The sequence below is a fragment of the Nyctibius grandis genome, chromosome Z, assembly GCF_013368605.1.
Source record: "Nyctibius grandis isolate bNycGra1 chromosome Z, bNycGra1.pri, whole genome shotgun sequence".
Classification (NCBI taxonomy): Eukaryota; Metazoa; Chordata; class Aves; order Nyctibiiformes; family Nyctibiidae; genus Nyctibius; species Nyctibius grandis.
The window spans coordinates 15394022-15412846 of NC_090695.1; the positions used below are offsets into that span (position 1 = coordinate 15394022).

The 18825-nt window shown below is 36.4% G+C and overlaps 1 protein-coding gene across 1 annotated transcript in view; it reads right to left on the reverse strand.

Annotated features, from left to right (window-relative positions):
• The window catches only part of HCN1 (hyperpolarization activated cyclic nucleotide gated potassium channel 1), a 219626-nt gene that overhangs the window by 181204 nt on the left and 19597 nt on the right, over positions 1-18825 (reverse strand). Inside the window, exon 2 of the mRNA XM_068423180.1 lies at positions 8961-9384. Within this exon, the coding sequence (XP_068279281.1) occupies positions 8961-9384 (424 nt within the window). The remainder of the gene's footprint in view (positions 1-8960; positions 9385-18825) is intronic.

An 18825-nucleotide genomic window follows, 5' to 3' on the forward strand; every position in this document is an offset into this window, starting at 1 on the left:
GTCGTGGTTATTTGGAATAAACTCCATGAGATTTAGGTTAAAAATAACTCGTTAAATATAACTTGCAGATGGAAAAGCCATTTCTACACTGCCGTCTCAGTTTGTCAGCCCTCTCTAAATAGGTTTATACAATTACATCTTACTCCCTAAGTGGTTAATTCAGACCATTTTATCCTTATAAAACAGACCTTATTCCTAATTACTATTAAACCACTATTCCATTGTCCTCAATGGGAGCCGTAACAACAGAAACCTACTTAAACAAGTAGTGTCCCAGGTATTTTGTTGTGTTAGAAGGGAGTCAAATTTGATCACAATCAAGACACAAACCTCAACCCATTGAATTCGGTATCATTTCAGTCCTGGTCTTATTCGGTAAAATGCCAGGTGAGCTGAGGAACATGACAGACTGGGAGAATAAATAAAGGCAGCAGCGCATGGATAGTCTACTGATCACAGCCCAGCACAAGTTCTCCCAGTATCTCCCTTTTCTACCTCTCAGACCTTTCTGAGATAACGGAGTCAATGCTCTCCCACAAAATCCCACAAAATCAACCCGCACATTGTTCTCTGCATAAGAGAATGAGAGAATACAGTGGGGGACTTAGGTTTTTTTTTTTTTATTTAAAAAGCTATTCACAGCAACTGACAACTTTTTCCCTAAAGTAGAACATAGAATTATATCAACTGGAAATCTAATGAATTCTCTTTCCACCCTTTAATACATGATTACTTAATTTAAAAATGAAATGTCCCTTGTAGCTAAATGTTAGGAAAAGGTTAAAATTTTTCATATCCAGCTCCTGCTTGTGCCCTTTTCTGATTTATTTTTCCTGTATAACTTGTTCCTCAGCTTTCACTTAGAAATGATGCCCTGCAAGGACATCTTGTTGCTTTCTTTAATTAATAAACAAATAAATAAATAAAGTATTAAATATTATTACAGTGGATTATAAGTCTCCCATTTCAGCTGATAACTGAGCATATTTTACCATGTAGACTAGCAACCCAGCTTCAAATTTGTCTTCTAAAAATTTATTTTAAAAGTAAGTCTATTTAAGACAGCATAAAATGGGGACAATGTATCCCTAACAATCTCTACAGATGACTTTCCCTAGCAGCTAAATAAAGAGAATACCAAGACAAATTAAAACCTGTGCGCAGATCTAAGGTATTTATTCAACTGGTGTCTTTACATGCGAAGATCTATTGGTATGACGCAAACAAACACAGAGGGGAAGGATCTTACGAGGCACTAGTGACAAGCTGAGAATATCTTTTAGTTAAATTACTGTTGCTGAATAATTTAGAAGTGTAAACAGTCATTCTGAACTGGTCACTATTAACACAAAGCTGAAAATGCAGAGATACCTGAATGGATCGTGCTTAGCCTGCAAAGAATAAACCCTAAAATTTTCATTCTTGTTAAAATACATCAGAAAAAAAAAAAACAAAAAATCCAGTTCACAGGTTCCCCTTCTGTCTCATCACTGCAGGAACCAAAGGCAGCTTGTAACACGAGTGCTCACTGAAATATCGCAGTGTCCGAACGGTGAACCATGATCCAGACCGGGGGCTGCCCAAACAGCTCTTTGGCCGTCATCACCTTCTCTGACAACTCTTCAGCTCCAGGAGGCAGTGGGATGACGTGGTGAGTGGCTGGCAGCTCTGTCTCGCAAGAGGACTAAACGTCCCCGACCTTCCCCCTTGCCTGACATGGGATGTATCTATCCATCAGGCCATTACTCTGTGAACACAAAGTGGTCTTTCTGCTTGTGTTAAAAGCTTACGATGGAAGAACAAGAGGCTTTTTTTCCAAATCTGCATGGAATGAAGGAGTAATGCGTGCAAGCTCTAGCAAGTCCAAAACAAGGAATTATCTACAGAATGGCTCAAAAGGTAATGAACAACAAATTAGACTTTTAAAAATTCTTCTAAAAAAAACTGTGTTACACTTCAGTGTCAAAGACAGGTGGACGCAGTTCTGATCATTTTCAAAACTGACTGACTAGCATCACCTAGAAATGCTACTGCAGGGGGTGAACCCACCTTGGCTCTACAGCCAAGACTCCTAGCAACAGGCACATTGCTATAGAAGCAGACAAAACTCATATAAAGAAGAAAACAGTATCTACCAACATTTGAGTTCAGGGAAATTTATCTCAGGCTATGTTCCACATGGTTCATCTCCCAGGGAAAACATCATCGCCACACAATTACTCTCTTGGTGTAGGCACACAAGAACAGCAGCTCAGTTGCACAGTCTTAAAAACTGGGCAAAAAGATGAAGAGAGAAACTTTACACTCATAACACTTTCTGTTTACTCTGTAGGAGGATGGATTATTCTTTCCATGAAAATGATTATGCATAGACCATAAAGTAAGAAATTAAAAACCAGAATACTCTGTGTTTTGCTTGCATTTCAGTAATTGCCTGCTCTACAAATGTGCTGTTCTTTTTCGGCAGTTAGTATTCTATTATTAGGAGACCATGGATCATAATGCCTTCTAATTGTCTCTATCGGTTATGTGTATTTTCCTACTGTTGTACAGAATTTAAAAGAGAGAAAAATAAAAACCTGAGAGTATGCTCCATCATCTACATCAGTGATATTTCATGGATGTATGCTTTAGCTGCAATGATACATACTTTTCTCAAATTAATAATTTTCATTGAAATAAATGAAAAAGCACTAGCACAACTGAGCACAATTTACCCACCTAATGTTAAAATATGGATAGTTCAGTGTAAACAAAAAGGTTTACATGAAACGAGATCCATTATAATTTCCCATTTGGAACACTACCAATTTAGTAAAGATTGTATTAGGTGCTCTGTTCAGCAAAACACAGACAATAGGCTTATAAATTACATGATAGAGAGAAAAATTATTATTTAACAGCACTGAGGTTTGCATATCTATATATTACAAGACTGATTTTTGGTCTTATGAAAATGTTTCCATTCATATGTTCTTTCATATTATATAATGCTTTACTTTGGAATTTAGGTATTATTTATGTATCTTTTCTATCATTTCAGTTCTACCCATACAAACAAGCGATATTTAGTAAACTAGAACTGCACTATCAAGACATAGTATCAATAGCCTCAACAGCATCAAAAAACCTTCCTTTACACTCTGTAATTTTAAGTGGACCAAGAAAAGGGCTAGTAGTCAGGGTTCTGGCTCTATAGGAATAGAGTCTGCAGATGAAATACCTTGCTCTCAACTGCCGTCACAGAGACAGACTATCCATTACCCAACATCCCAACTGAATTTGGGATGAATACCGGCACTGCGAATCCTACCCAGTAACAAACTGACAGCCAGAGCAACTCCCGGGCACAAAGGGAAGGCCCTCCCTCTGGGGAACTGGCCTGAGCAGCCCTCTGCTCTGATGAAGCTGGAGAGTTCATCTTCTTCCATAGCTATGTTGAGCAAGGAGCACTCAGATTTTGTAATTCAAACTGCAAGATAACAGCATGGGCATTTTCCCCTCTAGATTACACAAGAGGTGGAGCTGGTCAGCACGTCAAGCACATGTTGACAAGAGCTTCCTCTGGTAGGGAAGACTGCAGAACAAGGAGGAAGCCCCAAGCAAACCTCGCAGGTGTCTGAGAGACAGCACAGCACAAAAACGAAGTCAGCTGTGTTAAGATGTACATACGCAAGCATCTGCACACTAAACAACATGAATAACTGGTTTGCGTATTTACTTAGTCCTGCGAGGGAATGCTTCTTTGGAAAAAAAAAAAACAACAAACAAAAAAGTGCCAAAAATGTGATTTTTGTCGTTGATCTACACAACCTGCTCCCAGCCATAGACTTTTTGTGGGAGGACACAAATTCACTAATTTATACGTAAGAGGCATTTTCCAAGCACGACTTTCCAAAAGAACGCAAAACTTCCTTTTCTGTTTCCTTCATGTAGAAATTGGCAGGAAATAGGGATTTTCTCCTACTTCAATCTTCTTAATTGTAGGTAGGCAGAAGACACCAATACAGAGGCTTTATCACACAATTCACAAACTTTGTGCCAGTAACAGAAGGTGGGCTCTCCTACATCTTCTTTCCCCCAGAGTTATTTAACAAATTTCCTCCCCTCACTCCCTATGAGCTAGACAACTCATATTTGATTGATGCATCTACAATAGGTAATAAAAAAAGTGTTTCCCACTTTAAGCTAATTTACTTTAAAAATGTAAATTTACTTTAAAAATGACACTCAGCCTGTACTGGTATGCTTATTTGCTGTACTTCACTAATTGACACAACTTTACAGGGCCTAGAAAATATATTTTAAACTATCTATCTCCTTGGAGGCCAGGAATTAAAACTGAATGAAAAGAAAGAAAAAAAATATTATGTCACCTCCCATTTCCATGGGACCATTAATTAAAAAAGTAGGTTAAACTGTATAATACCATAATTGATAGGAAAACTCCACATCTTGTAGACACAGTCCTGTTAAAATAAAATAAAATTAATAATCCAATCAGTAAAGATATGTGTTTTCATCCAACACTACCAAGCACCCACCTAACTCATCATCTCTCCCTTCCCACACAATTCCTCAGTCAGTGACGAAAAGGAGAGACAAAACCCCTTGACTTCTGACCTGGCTGTAGGGGAAAGAGGAAGTGGTTTGATTTTCTATAGGGGACACAAATCACCTGTATACCTACTACAGAAACAGCAGGCTACTGAAGTAAGAGTTGTCTTCTGTTGTCCGAATAACACAAGTGTCCTTTTACTATATTTTTATTTAGGCAACAATAATAACTCAACATCATATACACGTAATGCGCATTTTTGTGCCGTTGGCAACAAGCAGCACAACAAGGAGAGGACACCTAGTGGTGATCAGAGATAATTAGGTTTGGTCGCGTGGAAGCAACAGATGAAATTGTTAATGCAGGACCTGATTTGGCAAACCTCTTACCCACTTACTTAATTTTTAAGCACTTTAGTAAGACTTAGCATTCAAGCAAGCTTGTATTTATGAGCCTTTCTGGATCAGGATTACTGTGATTATTAGAAACAAAATAGAAAAAAGTAGAATAAGACACGTCTGTGTGATACGCTCAGAAATATGTTTCATTAAACACCTGCACTTTAGCAACAGCAAGAGTGGATATCGACACTTACATAGGTGCATGAACGTTGAAAAGGTTTGGCAAATTGAAAACCAGATCTCAGTACAAGTCAAACCAAAATAAGACGTGGCTCCAATTTACAATTATCACATCTTTTACTAGAAGATTTTTTGCAAAACATAACCTTCATTGCACATCTTGCAATAAGCATGCAGTCACTTTAAAACTGGTTCTAATTCTACATAATCAGACATCTCAGAATGAGAAAGACTTAGGGTACACTTTTAGAAGTACCACTTCTATTTACTTATACATCTTACTAGGTCTTGTCCTGTGATTAATATATCTGTAAGCAAAGCTATTAAAGTCTAGTTTTTAAACAGTTTGGAAAATATTATTATTTGAAAGAATCAGTAAATTTATATCATAGACAAATGTAAAGCAATGTGGCATATCATTTGACATGTAACAATATATTTATTCCTAATTGTTCATATCTTTTATTTTTAATTGTTCAGTCATCTATAAGCATAAGAATAACTTATAGTTGCATGCAAACCTATGTAAAACATTCAGGGGTCAGCAGCTTAGGCAGTCTCATAAAATAAGTTAAAGTAAATAAGAATTAGGTCTAGTACATCCTGTTTGGCATTTTTAGGAACCTATGCTAAAAAAAAAAAATCCAAAACAAATCCCCTGTCAGAAATTACTGAAAATTAAATTTCTGCAATCACCAATTTAAATATCAATGTTTTTCTTGCATGTTATAGTACATAATTTTGTTTAAGTAAGTATATGATCTATTTGTCAACATCTGAGTTGTAAAGGACGGGGATATTAGATATTGTATCTAAAAAGCAGTTTTAGGACAGTGTGAATTTGCAAATTCAGTAAATCAATTCCTGTCCTCATATCTCCTGTCCCTTTGTTAAAGTGTTTCTTCCCATTTCCACTGAGTCAGTCATTTGGATAAGCTATTAACATCAGACTGATATGAATATATCAATCAGATTTCACATATATATTGCACCACAGGCTACAGCTCTGTTTCTTCATAACAGTTGAGGAGAAAGCTTCTGCAATGCATACATTATTTACCTCAGTATTACTCTGTGTGGCAGTTAGTAGCTTGATCTTGATTTCATTGATTTAAATCATGTGGAAATAAATAAAGAAAAGGAAACATCTTTCACCAGTATCACATAAAAATCTTTTAAATTTTTGCCTACTCATCTTAAAGTTCAGAGGATACTGACCAACTAAAGTCCAGGTATGTGATAATAAAAAAAAAGGAAAAGCTCAAATGATTTCGACCTGCCTTTTCTGTTGGAGGGAGGACATATAAATACCTCAATGGGATAACAGCCTTATACAACCTGGTTTGTTCATCAACCACTCTTCCATGAAGTATCATCTTGTCAGGTTACGAAGAATGAGTTCGCTGGCTGTCCTCTCAGTATTTTTGACATAATGCTCATTATTCTGGATCCAAATACATAGTATTTCAGATTTATCTGCACCACACTTAAAACCAACATGTCAGCCCATATGTAAAAACTATTAAATCCTTTTAATCACACACAAACAAGCTCCAGTTCTGTGTTGTAAAACTTAGTTAACAGTTGCTTCCTGTTGTGCATGTGCAAACACACATGATACAGAAAAGATTAACATCAGCAGCAAAGGTCTCACTGACTACCCCTGTGGAATCATCCAACTATTGTTTCCTAATTCAGCAAAGTTCATCCCTACCTAGTTTTTTTTGTTTTAAAACATTACAATACTATAACACAAAATTTCTCTAAAGTGGTAATGGATTATCATGCAGAACAGTTTCACAAGCTACATCAAAAGTAATAACCAACTATTGTGATAAGAAAAGCCAAATACGAAAATCCATGACCGCCTTCATTTCTGATCGCTGTAAAATGGTAAACAAAAAACCCCCTTTTTTTTCTTGCATTCGTTTCATTTTGGAATTTATCAGCACCTGATTCAGTCTACATATTTCTCACTGCTTCCGCATGTTCTCACAGTCATCAGAAATATTTTTTAAAAACAGCCAACGAGCTTCTTGCTGCTTTATTGCAGGCTCAAAAAAAAAACAACAAAATAAAACCTTCAGATCCTCTTTCACCTTCCAGAGAACATCCAGAGAGCACTGTAATGTGTTATCAAACACAAAAAGATGGACTTCGCTTATTTTTCAATACTTATCAAATAAAGTATCATACGACACAAGTTTTACTAGTGGAACCAAAGGTGAAGTTGCAATCGAGCATCCATTAGCTAAAGATTAAATGGACCAAACACCAGCTATTGTTGGTTTGGACCACATCCTTTGGTCAATTCTAGTCCCACTTAGTGGCTGATTCAACTATTTTTGATTTAGAATACTTGATTTATCTTTGACAACAGATGGAAGGAGAAAAAAAAAAAAAGGTATTCATTTCTCTGCTTAGTAGGGCTTCATAGTGGCAAGCTATTAACTCAAGCTGCCAGAAAATAATGTCATTGAACGCATTTCAGAAGGTTGTCTCTCTGTAAAGCACAGAGGAGACAGAAGCACAGCTTTATGGTAGAACAGCAAAATATGCTTAATCATTTGCCTTATTTAAATTGAGTACAAAACTGCAGCACTCAGTTTGTACTGAATCTACACTTTTGATTTCTGTGTCAAAAGCATAGTTAAACTGCATTACAGAGAGGCAAAAAGAAGCAGAATTTACAAAATACACTATTAAAAAATAGTGACCTATTTCAGGAGCTTTTTGAGAAACAATTATAAATTTATTAGACTTTTGATGCTTAGTATAATCCAGCATCATGCCATTTTTAAATATAATCTGACTTTATTTGTGAGATGGCTTCGCATTTAGGTTTCTGTTAAACCAGCAAGTGAACACAATCCTGGAGATAAAGAGCAGAAGAAGCACCAGAAATGGTACCAAATCATCCTTCAATATTCATTTAATTAAATAAATCTTTATCAAAGTAAGCAAATAAATTTATGCAAATCTATTTCAATAGTGCTGCCATGAAAATGCTATACAAAATTATGATTACACTTGCTGCAAGAAAGGTTTAGACAACAGTAGTTATTTTTCACATGTTTTTAGCACTTCCTTTTAAAAGATACTATGATATTTAGAACTACAGAAATGGCGACAGGCAAGCAGTGAACTGACTGAATCACGGTGGTACGTGCCAAAGCATTCAACACTTCCTAGCCATAAGCATGCCAAATTAGGGAATGCCATAATTTCATAAATGTGCCAAATTGGCAGGCAGCATAAGGTCATGTCTGGAAATAGTGGAGTTGACAGTTTACAAGGCAAAGACTCAAAATTTGAACTACCCATTTTTTATACCGAAGGTCCGTATTTGATATATTCAGCCTACATGCAGCCTTCAAACAGTGAGCATTCTAGCAAATCTACTCAACTATAAATGGTTTCAACTTCTCCTGAAAATGAAAAATATGAACATGTATTTTAAGTTCTCTGTGATTACCAGAGTATTAACTTCATATGTTTAAGTGCTTAGTCACCAAACCCAAATGCAGACTTAGGTGGTTGCTAAAATTTCTAATATTCTCAAAAGGAGCCCATCCATGCTTCTTGTGCTGATGGTCCCAAACATATTTTTGGTCTCTGTTGTCAGCAGAGAGAAGATGGTTACTCTGTGTTTTTTTTTCCAAAAAGGGTTTTCTACTAGCAACTATATGTAATTACACTAATTGGTGAGTAAAAACTCTTTATTCCATTCTGGTTTTTGTGTAGCTCTTCAGAGAGACCTGACTAGATTTTTTGAAGGAATAAGTTCTTAGCGAATGATGTTATAACCATATAAATCTTACCTCTTCCCACTGGTGTATGTATCTAATCAGTCTTGAAAGACGTAACAAACGTAACAGGCTGAGGATTTTTGTAAATCTCACAATACGAAGTGCTCTTGCTGTCTTGTAAACCTCCGAATCCATTCCTTTTTCTACAATGAGAAAGATATAATCCACTGGTATTGATGAGATGAAGTCAACAACAAACCAGCTTTTTAAGTAATTCATCTTAATTATTTTAGGGTCCAGTATTATTTCAGAGCTGTCTTCATTTACAGTCCCAGTTCTAAAATTCATGATCAAGTCCAATAAAAAAACAGTGTCTGATGCCACATTGAAAATAATCCATGGTGTTGTTGTTTGTTCTGTGAAGAATGTGATTCCAACTGGTATAATGACAAGGTTTCCAACCATCATTATGAGCATGATTAAGTCCCAGTAAAACCTAAAAAAAAAAAAAAAAGGAAGAAAGAGATGATGTATTGTGGTAAAACACACTTAGAAAAATGGTCTCTATCACGCCGCCAACTTCACTTCAAGATGCTTAAACATTTTGTTAATGATAAGAAAACTCTCATTGCTTTAACTCATTCAATATGTTCACAGTCAGTAGAGAAGATGAAGTAATTAATACTTTTCACTATGTGCCTTCCTTTTCAAAAATATGCATCTAGGACACAGACAGTACTATGGCTTATCACTCCATAGCATATCTTAAAGGTGTGCATGTGTGGCGCTCAGTAGACTTATCCAGACTCCTGTCGAAACCTATTAGTGGGGTTTTATAACTAAAACTGATGTCTGGTGCCAATCAGAAGTGCTTTAGCAATGCAATTTTTTTTTTAAAGCTTCTATTCAAATGGAAACCCAAATATCTAACAGATAACATATTAAATGTAAGAACCTTTTTGCAAATGTACTCATACCATTACAGCACTGGAATAAAATTACAAGAAGAGGAAAAAAAAAAAGCACTGAAGCAAAAAATAGAAACAAAAATTAGATAACATCAAAACATTCATCCAACTTTACAACCTGAACTGAACTTGCATGCATTTTTACAAGTCTATCTTCTTTCAGAGCTAGCTAAGACGTTTGGGTGACAATAGATGCAACTTGCATAGTATAAAATGGGTACTGCATTTCACCATTTTTCTCCAGAAGTATCTAAAGGCTCCCCTCCAAGACTGTTAGAATCCTGCTAACAGTGCTTGATACAGATGGTAGAGAGCCAGACTCGTAATTTTAGTTTCTATTATAGGAATGGTGAGTAAACCCACCTCTTACATAGAATATACATCTATCCTGATGGAAGATTTCTTGGGGATAGTAGTACATACCCAACAGATTTTAAGAAAATTATGATAACTCCTAAATGTTAAATTGTCAAAATTAAGTTATTCTTGTTCAACAAGAGAACTGAAACTGAACTTGAGAAAGCCTGACCTCAATGCATGACGTCTTGTTCTGCTTGAGAACATGATCTGTTCGACTAAACTTGATTTGGAGAGGCACGGAAACTAATCAACAAGAGTTCCCCATGGACTCATTAGACTTTCTAGAAGACTAGAGGCAGCAGTGGCTCCACAACTATCTCCCTGCTATGGCCCTCTGTCACAATGGGGCCCCATGCAGCGGACACGTGATGCACATGCCATCAGCATACCACCCCAGCACTGACTTCCAGGCCACTTCCATCATACTAGCACCAGCCTCCTGGCATGCAGCAAACACCCTCATCTTGGTAAAAGTTCATGGCAATCAACAGTAACAACAGTTTAACTAGCCACAAAACATTTCAGAACCACAAGTTTAGTTTTTGCTAGACTTGCACAGAGCATATGGATTACATTAGATTTCAGAGATGGCTTCTTATACGCACCAAATGATCCTGGTTTATAAATTCCCTTTGCTTCACATTTATCCATGAAAATACTTCTGAGTTTACAAATTGCTGATCTGAGAATATAAATAATTAACTAACTGTAAAACATACTAAAGGAAGAGTAGCATAGGATTGAGAATGGCATGAAAATTCCCCATTTTAAAATTCTTTATTCCAAGCTAAACCTACAGAGATTAGGCTTGACTATCATTTGAGAGAGTAGATGGCAAAGTACCTTTAACTGGTACTCAGAAATTGCATGAAATAGACTTACAAGTAATTCTCTGTGTACCACAATGTGGTTTATGTCTGTCCTGGTTTGGCCCAAACCAGGCCAATTAGTCTTAGAGAAACCAAGGTCACTGCTAAATTCCTCACTGCTTACGAGTGAAGAGCCGAAGAGGGGTCGCACCTGCAGGGAGGAGCAGACAGGCCAGGTGACCCAGGACTGACCAACGAGGTATTCCATCCCATACACGTCATTCTCACTTTCCTATTTATCACTAACCCACTGCCTCCTGGAGGTGGGGCCCAGGAGGGACGGACCCTCCTGTCTCCCACTGATTGGTACCAGCTTTGCCAATTCTCCAGTTAAAAGCCTGCAGGTGTAATGGTAGGGGGAGCTACTGCATTTTCCCCTCTGCCTGTGCTGGGGAAGCAACTCTGCCTGAGAAGGATTTCCAAGCTCTCAATCTTGGTTTTGTATATATTTGTATATATTTGATTATTTCTATTACTCTTATTATACTCTTTTTTCATTACTACAGTTTATTAAAACTGTTTTAACTTTCCAAAGCGTCTGCCACAGGTTTAATAGCCAGCCCAGCTTTAAACCATGACAATGTCTTACACATTTTCAAGCTTACAACAAATGTGAATACTAAGTGCTATAAATATTCAGTTTTATCCAGGCTGTATGTCTTTTTGCTTAGCATGTGATGGTATTCACCATATCTGTACCATATCTGGCATGCTACTATGATCCACAGGTACCATTACCTCAAACACTTTTACAATGCAGTCGACCAAAATATTTCACAGAACTATTCTGGGACAATGAATGTCTCCAAGAAATCCTGAAAATGAGTGGAAAACAACTAGGAAATAATTGCAAGAGGTATACTTGTATCTGTGGCTCACTCCCAAGCAAAGCATTGCTTGATTTCACATCGACCTTTATGCTTCACCCGTGCAGGGAGCAGTTATGCAACAAAGGCTAAGCAAAGCCAACATAAAATGTAACACAGAACCAGGTGGCTTTATCCTACAGTTATCCACGGTTTAAAGGATCGTCGTGTACTGTGATTATGCAAAACACATCGGAGTTCCTCATGTTGAATGTCAGCAAAAGGTGGTAGCATTAGGGCATCAATAATAAAATAAGATTGAATGCTAAGGACTGGTACAATCGTACCAGTTTTGTACTTAGATTTTAGCCCACAATATAGTATAAGGTGTTTAGTTAGTAAGAAAAACTCTTATTATATTATGATTTATTTTTCATTTAGAAATGAATGAGACATTTTCTTTTAGGAAAATGTTTCTGAATGCCATTCTGTTTGCCATGTTATACGATATTTTTCTTTCAGGTGAGAAAAACTAGATGCAACTCCCTGTATTGCCCTTCTGTGACCTGAGCAGAGAAAGTAATACAATGCGTTCCTTGCCTACTGGTTCAGAACATCCTACTATTCATGTAACCAAGAGAGAGATGAAAAGCTTCACAAGATGGTGCAAGGAGCTGCTATTGAGATACAGAGGTAGCCCTTTGCTTCAAAATATTTTTAGCATTATTTATTTATTTTTCCCCAACCTCCAGTGAGGATGGTTATAAATTTAAAACTTACAATCTCAGAGTTCCAGATTTATATAAGGTATTATAAAATGTTGTCGAAAAGCAAGGAAGAGACAGGCCTATGACACAAAATTTTTGAGAATGAGGAAAAAAAAATAAGAGCCTGGGGGTAATGAGATCTTTCAGAGCTCATAATGAGCAGCAAGAACTGACCTTATAGCAAACAGCTATAGAGCTTACTGCTCCTCTGAAGCTAACTCAGTACAGCTACTACTAGTTGCCACTAACTGAAGGTACAGAGGTCAGCATCGCACCGTACTGATCTATTCCTGAAACTTTTTAAATGCTTCTAAATGACTCAGAGGTTTAATACCTCTAGGTGAAAAAAGTCTTCAAGTATTAAAAAAAAGCATTAAAAAAAACAGTTTTAAGGCATATTTTTTCTAAATTTTAAAGAATTATTTTATACAGAAATTAAAAAAAAAAATACTTCAGTATTCTCAAATAAAACTAGTTGGAGTCATAGCCCTCTTTCAGTGATCTTTTCACTCACAATTTATTGACTGTACTTTCAAAACTCACAGAAATAACATGGTGTTTTTTACAGCTCCGGAACACGGTGCTGAAGCTTTGGTGGTTTGTTTATTGCCACAGGCTATCCTGGATAGGACAAACAGTCTGTTCAAAATGAGTGCCTACCCAAGCAGCGATAAAGAACTACTTAGCATTCATTAATCAATGTTTGTACTAAGCTTAAAAGTGTAAGGCACTATGAATTCTAACAGGCATTTTATTTTCCACTTTCTATACTGGACCCAGAGAAAACTGAGTCTTAAGGAAGGTAATTTCGGCTTTAAGTTAGTTAATTTGCTGTATAATTTGCTGTACATCCAACTGTGTAAAAAGTCATTCAGATTTGCTTTCTTTATTATTTCCTGGTTGCTGCCCATGGACACAGCAGTCTCAATGTCTTTGAATCAGTGTAGTTTGATATATGATTATCCTTACAGTACACCCAGATTGACCCAGCAGAAGTCGTCAGTGGTCTCACAAACCACACAGCAGAGTGAACAGCATCTCAAAGGCACGGAGTGCTGTGACTTGAGGCTATAGAGCAGTCAGAGCTTTGCTTAAGTTTTCTGAATTTCCAGGAAAATCATAAAAGTCTCATTATGTAATAAAAAAAACCTAAACATACCATTAAAACGTCATGAAATTCAGTTACAAATACTCATCAGCCACATTATGAAGTGGAACGTCTTTGAGAAAAATATTCAAATTGCTTGTAAAATATCTCCAAAACCAAACCTGATGCATCTGAGACATGATTTCACTCTACACATTCAGAGAATCAAGAACTGCAAAAAATTTTCCCAAGCTTTCCATAGAAAACTTGCCTCCTCTTTAGTTAAATATTTTGATTGACTAACAGATGCTCAGTGAAATGAACACTGACTTGTTTTTATCTCACCTTCAAACATAGCTTTATTTCTTTTGCTTTCATGGATCATCAGCTCACATAATAGAGAAATCAATGTCCTATATAGAACAAAATAATCTTAGTAGAAATAACAGTAATTTAAAACTTTATTACAACATACTGTAACAAGCACTAAACTTGGTATTATCCATATCAGAGTTTGATTCTCATCGGACATGCCATCTTTCTCATGCTGTGTAACTATATTATTCTTTTAGTAAGAAACAGAAAAGCCCGAAAACATCTGCAACTTGCAGATAATTACTGGGATGTATTGGAAAGGACAGGAGAATGAAGAAGTGAGGGTTTTTATCAGAAGACCCAATTTTTTTCATCATTGCACAGGTACCTGTGCTTGAAAACTTTCTGAAAAATCATCACCATTTTTTTTCACAATCTGAGAGTGAGGATATCCCCTTCTGCCCAGCTATCCATTTTCATTCCGTCCATCTGTCTCTCTCTTACACATACACACATGTAGATGAAAACATGCTGCTTCTGGGAAAAAGGCATACAAATTAAATATGAAAATCCTTCTATTTTAACAAGAAATATTGCATTCAACAACCTCCACGGAACAAATTCTGTTTAAATGTTGCGAATCTATTGTGGAGTGCTTCCATGATTTTGGCTCAGCAGCAAGTTTTTAATTTTAAAATTTCCAAACTTAGAATTTACTGCAACCTATCTGTGTGATCACAGTAATACAAATGCATTAAAATGACTAGTGAAGTGTCACTTCTTTACATTGGCCAGTTTTGCACTAGCTAGAAGTAACAGGTTACTTCTGCAGTTGTGTTGTCCTTCTGTATGGATAAAATTTCCCTCATTTGAATGTACTTAATTTTGAAAAGCTTTAGGAAGACAAAAGGTTGGGTTTGGTTTTTTGTTTTGTTTTTAAAAGATAAACTATTCTCCTGAAATTCTTGATTTATATTCTTTATGCTCCTCTATTTCCACTCTGACAGTTTTTAACTTATGTTAAGTAAACACAAACAAGGAATCTTTCAAGGCTGAAACAGAATCCCTTTTGTGGCTCACCCCTTTCAATTGTAAAGCACACACTACAGCAGAGTACTCACAGCACCTCCTACACTTCAAGTGTTGAGGTTGAAGGGCAGAAATATTATTAAGTAGAAGACTGTGCCACTTTCTCGGGTGAAACTTTCATCAATATTTGCTCTTCTTTTTTAATTTCAAACATATCAAGCTTAATGAACTTTCACTGACTTAGCTAGGTAACCTTCTGAAGCAGCAGAAAGGCTTTCTCTACCTGCCTGAGACTGGTAAGACTGGCATGAGGCAGATGCTGATGTTCTGAAAATTCAGTTTCCCTGCCTAAATTATGAGCGCTGCTGGACCTGGGAATCTTCCAGCTTAGTGGTTTCATTCTGATTCAGAGTAAAAGCAATTTAAAAAATAAAATAATAATGAAGTTTTAAGACCACCAGAAATCTTCATTTGATTTCAGGCTAATACTGAAGTCCTTTACTTCAAGGTTAGCCATATGTACTTAGAGATCCAATTTACAAACCTTGCTGTTATTTTTTAAATATTGATGCAACTTCCTCCCTGGCAGCAGAAAAGGCATTCAAAGAGAGCTTAATAAAATTCAGCAATACTGAGTCTTCTTTTTTATATAGCCATAGAACGTATCTAAAAATTAAAAACTTGCACAATTTCAGATAGATTCCATGAGTTTTATCTGATAACTAAACACAGCAGTGGAGATTTGCAATTTGTTGCTCAGTTGTGATTCTATGCATAAGGCAGACGATTAGATAAATGCAGCTCCCGGGGGACTTGATCAAAGCCCAGTGAAGCCAATGAACAGCAATTTACTACTTTCAAAAGGCTTTGGTTACAGCATTTGGTTAGGTTTAAAGCTTGAGTGCTTCAAAGGCTTGATTACTAGAAAAGAAAATCACAGTACTGTCCATGGAAAGTGACTATAAAACTAACTCATTAACATTACACTAGTGTATATATATGCATATTTTCAGTAAACTCAACTAATATTTAAGCAGTAGACACTTCATCAAAAGATTTTTAGTTCTTGGTATGCATGCAATAGCTTCTGTCTAAAGGTTTTATAGTATTTTATATGCATTAACAAATTAAGTCTCAGATTTCTGAGAAACAGGAGTAATGTTGCCCTCATTGCATATGGGAGGGGAGGAAGGAGAGGACAAAGAGAAATTTATATAATATGGCAATATTATTTAATAATGAATCTCTTTGGTTTTAGCCAATAATCCCCTATGACAAATGCCTGAATACATCTGATGTTTGCAGTTGCTTTTCCTCCAGAGAAACTTATTAAACTACAGTAGAAAGAATTAAAGCCTGACTTCCACTTAACCTTGCGCAAGAACAGTGCACCACTGTCAGCTGAGCTCTGATACTGCTTTTGCACTCCCCCATCTTTACACAGTTCCTTCTTTCTTCAGCCCCATTCCTCAGTTAAAAAACAGGACAGTGCTCCTGTTCAGATAGCTACCAGCTAGGAAAAAGTGGTGATGACGAGTCACAACTCACAAATGAGTTTTCTCCTGGAAAAACTTGAATCTGTCTATGCTGAAATGTATGCTGATGAAAAGCAGATATAATTCAGGTCACTGAGATTGCTTCTGCATCTACAGGTGCCACAGCACAAGTAACGTATCTTCCTCAAATTTACCCCCCTGTTCAAATGAGTAGACCATAGCCTCTCAGTATTAGGCAACATTTTGTGTAGGGACTCCAACGGGTTTGTTTCATTTTCATATTACCAACCCTTAAAGCAATCGCAAATTGCCACATTTGTGTCAGCAAATTTCCATAGTGGATCACTGTAAAATACACATCCACATTCTCAAATTAGAAATGACCACTTCACAGGCATGAGAAAAAGTTCGAAAGAGACAGATCTAAAAATATTTCAGCTGCAAAATAATCTCCTATCTCATGTTGGAACACTTGCATTAATTAAGAATTCTGTAGTGACAGGAATTTTAAGAGTGCCATTTAGAAACATGACATTTAGAATGCCTCCATGTTAAGTAAAAATTCAGAGGTTTAAATTGGGAGAAGCCTTCTGTAATTCTTCTCAACAAAGCATCATGTGAAAAGGAAGGTAACTTAACCCACACCCCCTCACAAAACCAAAAAAAAAGCCAGACTATATCACCTAATATTCTTCTTTAATAGATTATTTTTAACCAATTCAATCTCTCAATTATCAGTGTAATCTTTAAAGTTTCTGCTAATGGGGAAAAGTCCATTTTCTCTACTTATTTTCAGAGAAGATGATGATGGGGAAGCCATTACTTAGTAGCTATTGATAGACCTCAGTCGTGGGGTTTAGTGAGGACACTGGCCTGTGACCACCAAATGAGTTGGGACAACTAGTTTTTTTGAGGTGAATACCTCTGACAAAAAAAAACAAGACTAGTACCTTCAACTTGGTTCACGTAACACACTGATATTTCTAGTATTTGACATATATACTACTACTAACAATTTCATTCTGACAATCAGAGGTAAAACTGGCTTTGTGCATATAACCATACAAAGATACAGTACATTTGGACAAGCAGCTTCAAAAATGAATTTTCACTTACTAGAATTTGGTGTATCATTTTTTGAAAGAGTTCATTGAAGGCAAGACTGGGCACCATGTTTAAATTGGAAAAAAAAAAAAAAGAGGTAGTCTTCAGATTCATAAAGGGAAAAATCAGAGATGTGAAAAAGTGTAAGAGAACTATAGACAGGTATGACATGAGTTGATGGATTATACACGCAGACTTTGTACTCCTACATCATGAGTGAAAACAAATATACATGGCTGAATATTTATACAACTCTTATGTATCTACACAGATGTACAAGATGCTAATGCAAGAACAAGTAATCAATATAGCATAAATACATCAAGTTAAATTATTATTCCCTTTTACAACTATTTATGGCTGATTTTTGGCTCCAAAGCCTGTTTCTTCAAATATAAAAATAAGTACTGAGATTTCAAACCTCCAAAATAGTGGAAGTACCATTTTAAGAATCAGTAAGTTGTTTTGTTGTAATCCATGAATATCACGTTGCAGTAAATCATTTGCTTCAAAAGGTAATCAAACCTAATTAGAATATTTATGTATTTTCAAAATATATTAATAACGTGTTTGTTGTGAAAACAACATGAGAAACTGAGGAACTGGCGTTCAAACAACATAAAAATTAACATTTTCTTCATTTCTACTTATACCCTGAGGAAAAAGGATTAAAATATATTTCAGACTTTTTTTTAGAAAAGCAAAGGAAAAAGATCAAATTCACAACAGAGCAACACGGTAAGTAATTAGGGTCATGTCACGTGCATCCCACTTTGGCAAAACAGCTCAATACCTAGAGCTTTCACCAATGCCTAGGAAAATGCATTTGACTTTCGTCATCTGTCTGTGGGTAGCTGAGCCCAGGATGTCCCACTTCTCAGGGAAATTCATTACCCCCAAGCTATAGTGTGCCTCCTGAAGCGAGGTACACTGCTGACATGTTCTCTTTCCCTGAACAAATATAAACTAGAGCAGGAACCAAAACCTTCTTCCCAGGGAAGGCAACCACTAGACTGGAGACGCATTCTCACCTTTTTGCTCCATCAAAGCAGAACAACTGTGAGAGGTGATACTGTTATTGAAAGTGTCCGTGCCAGAAGTGCTATGCAAAGTAAATGTACAGGTTCAAATCCTCT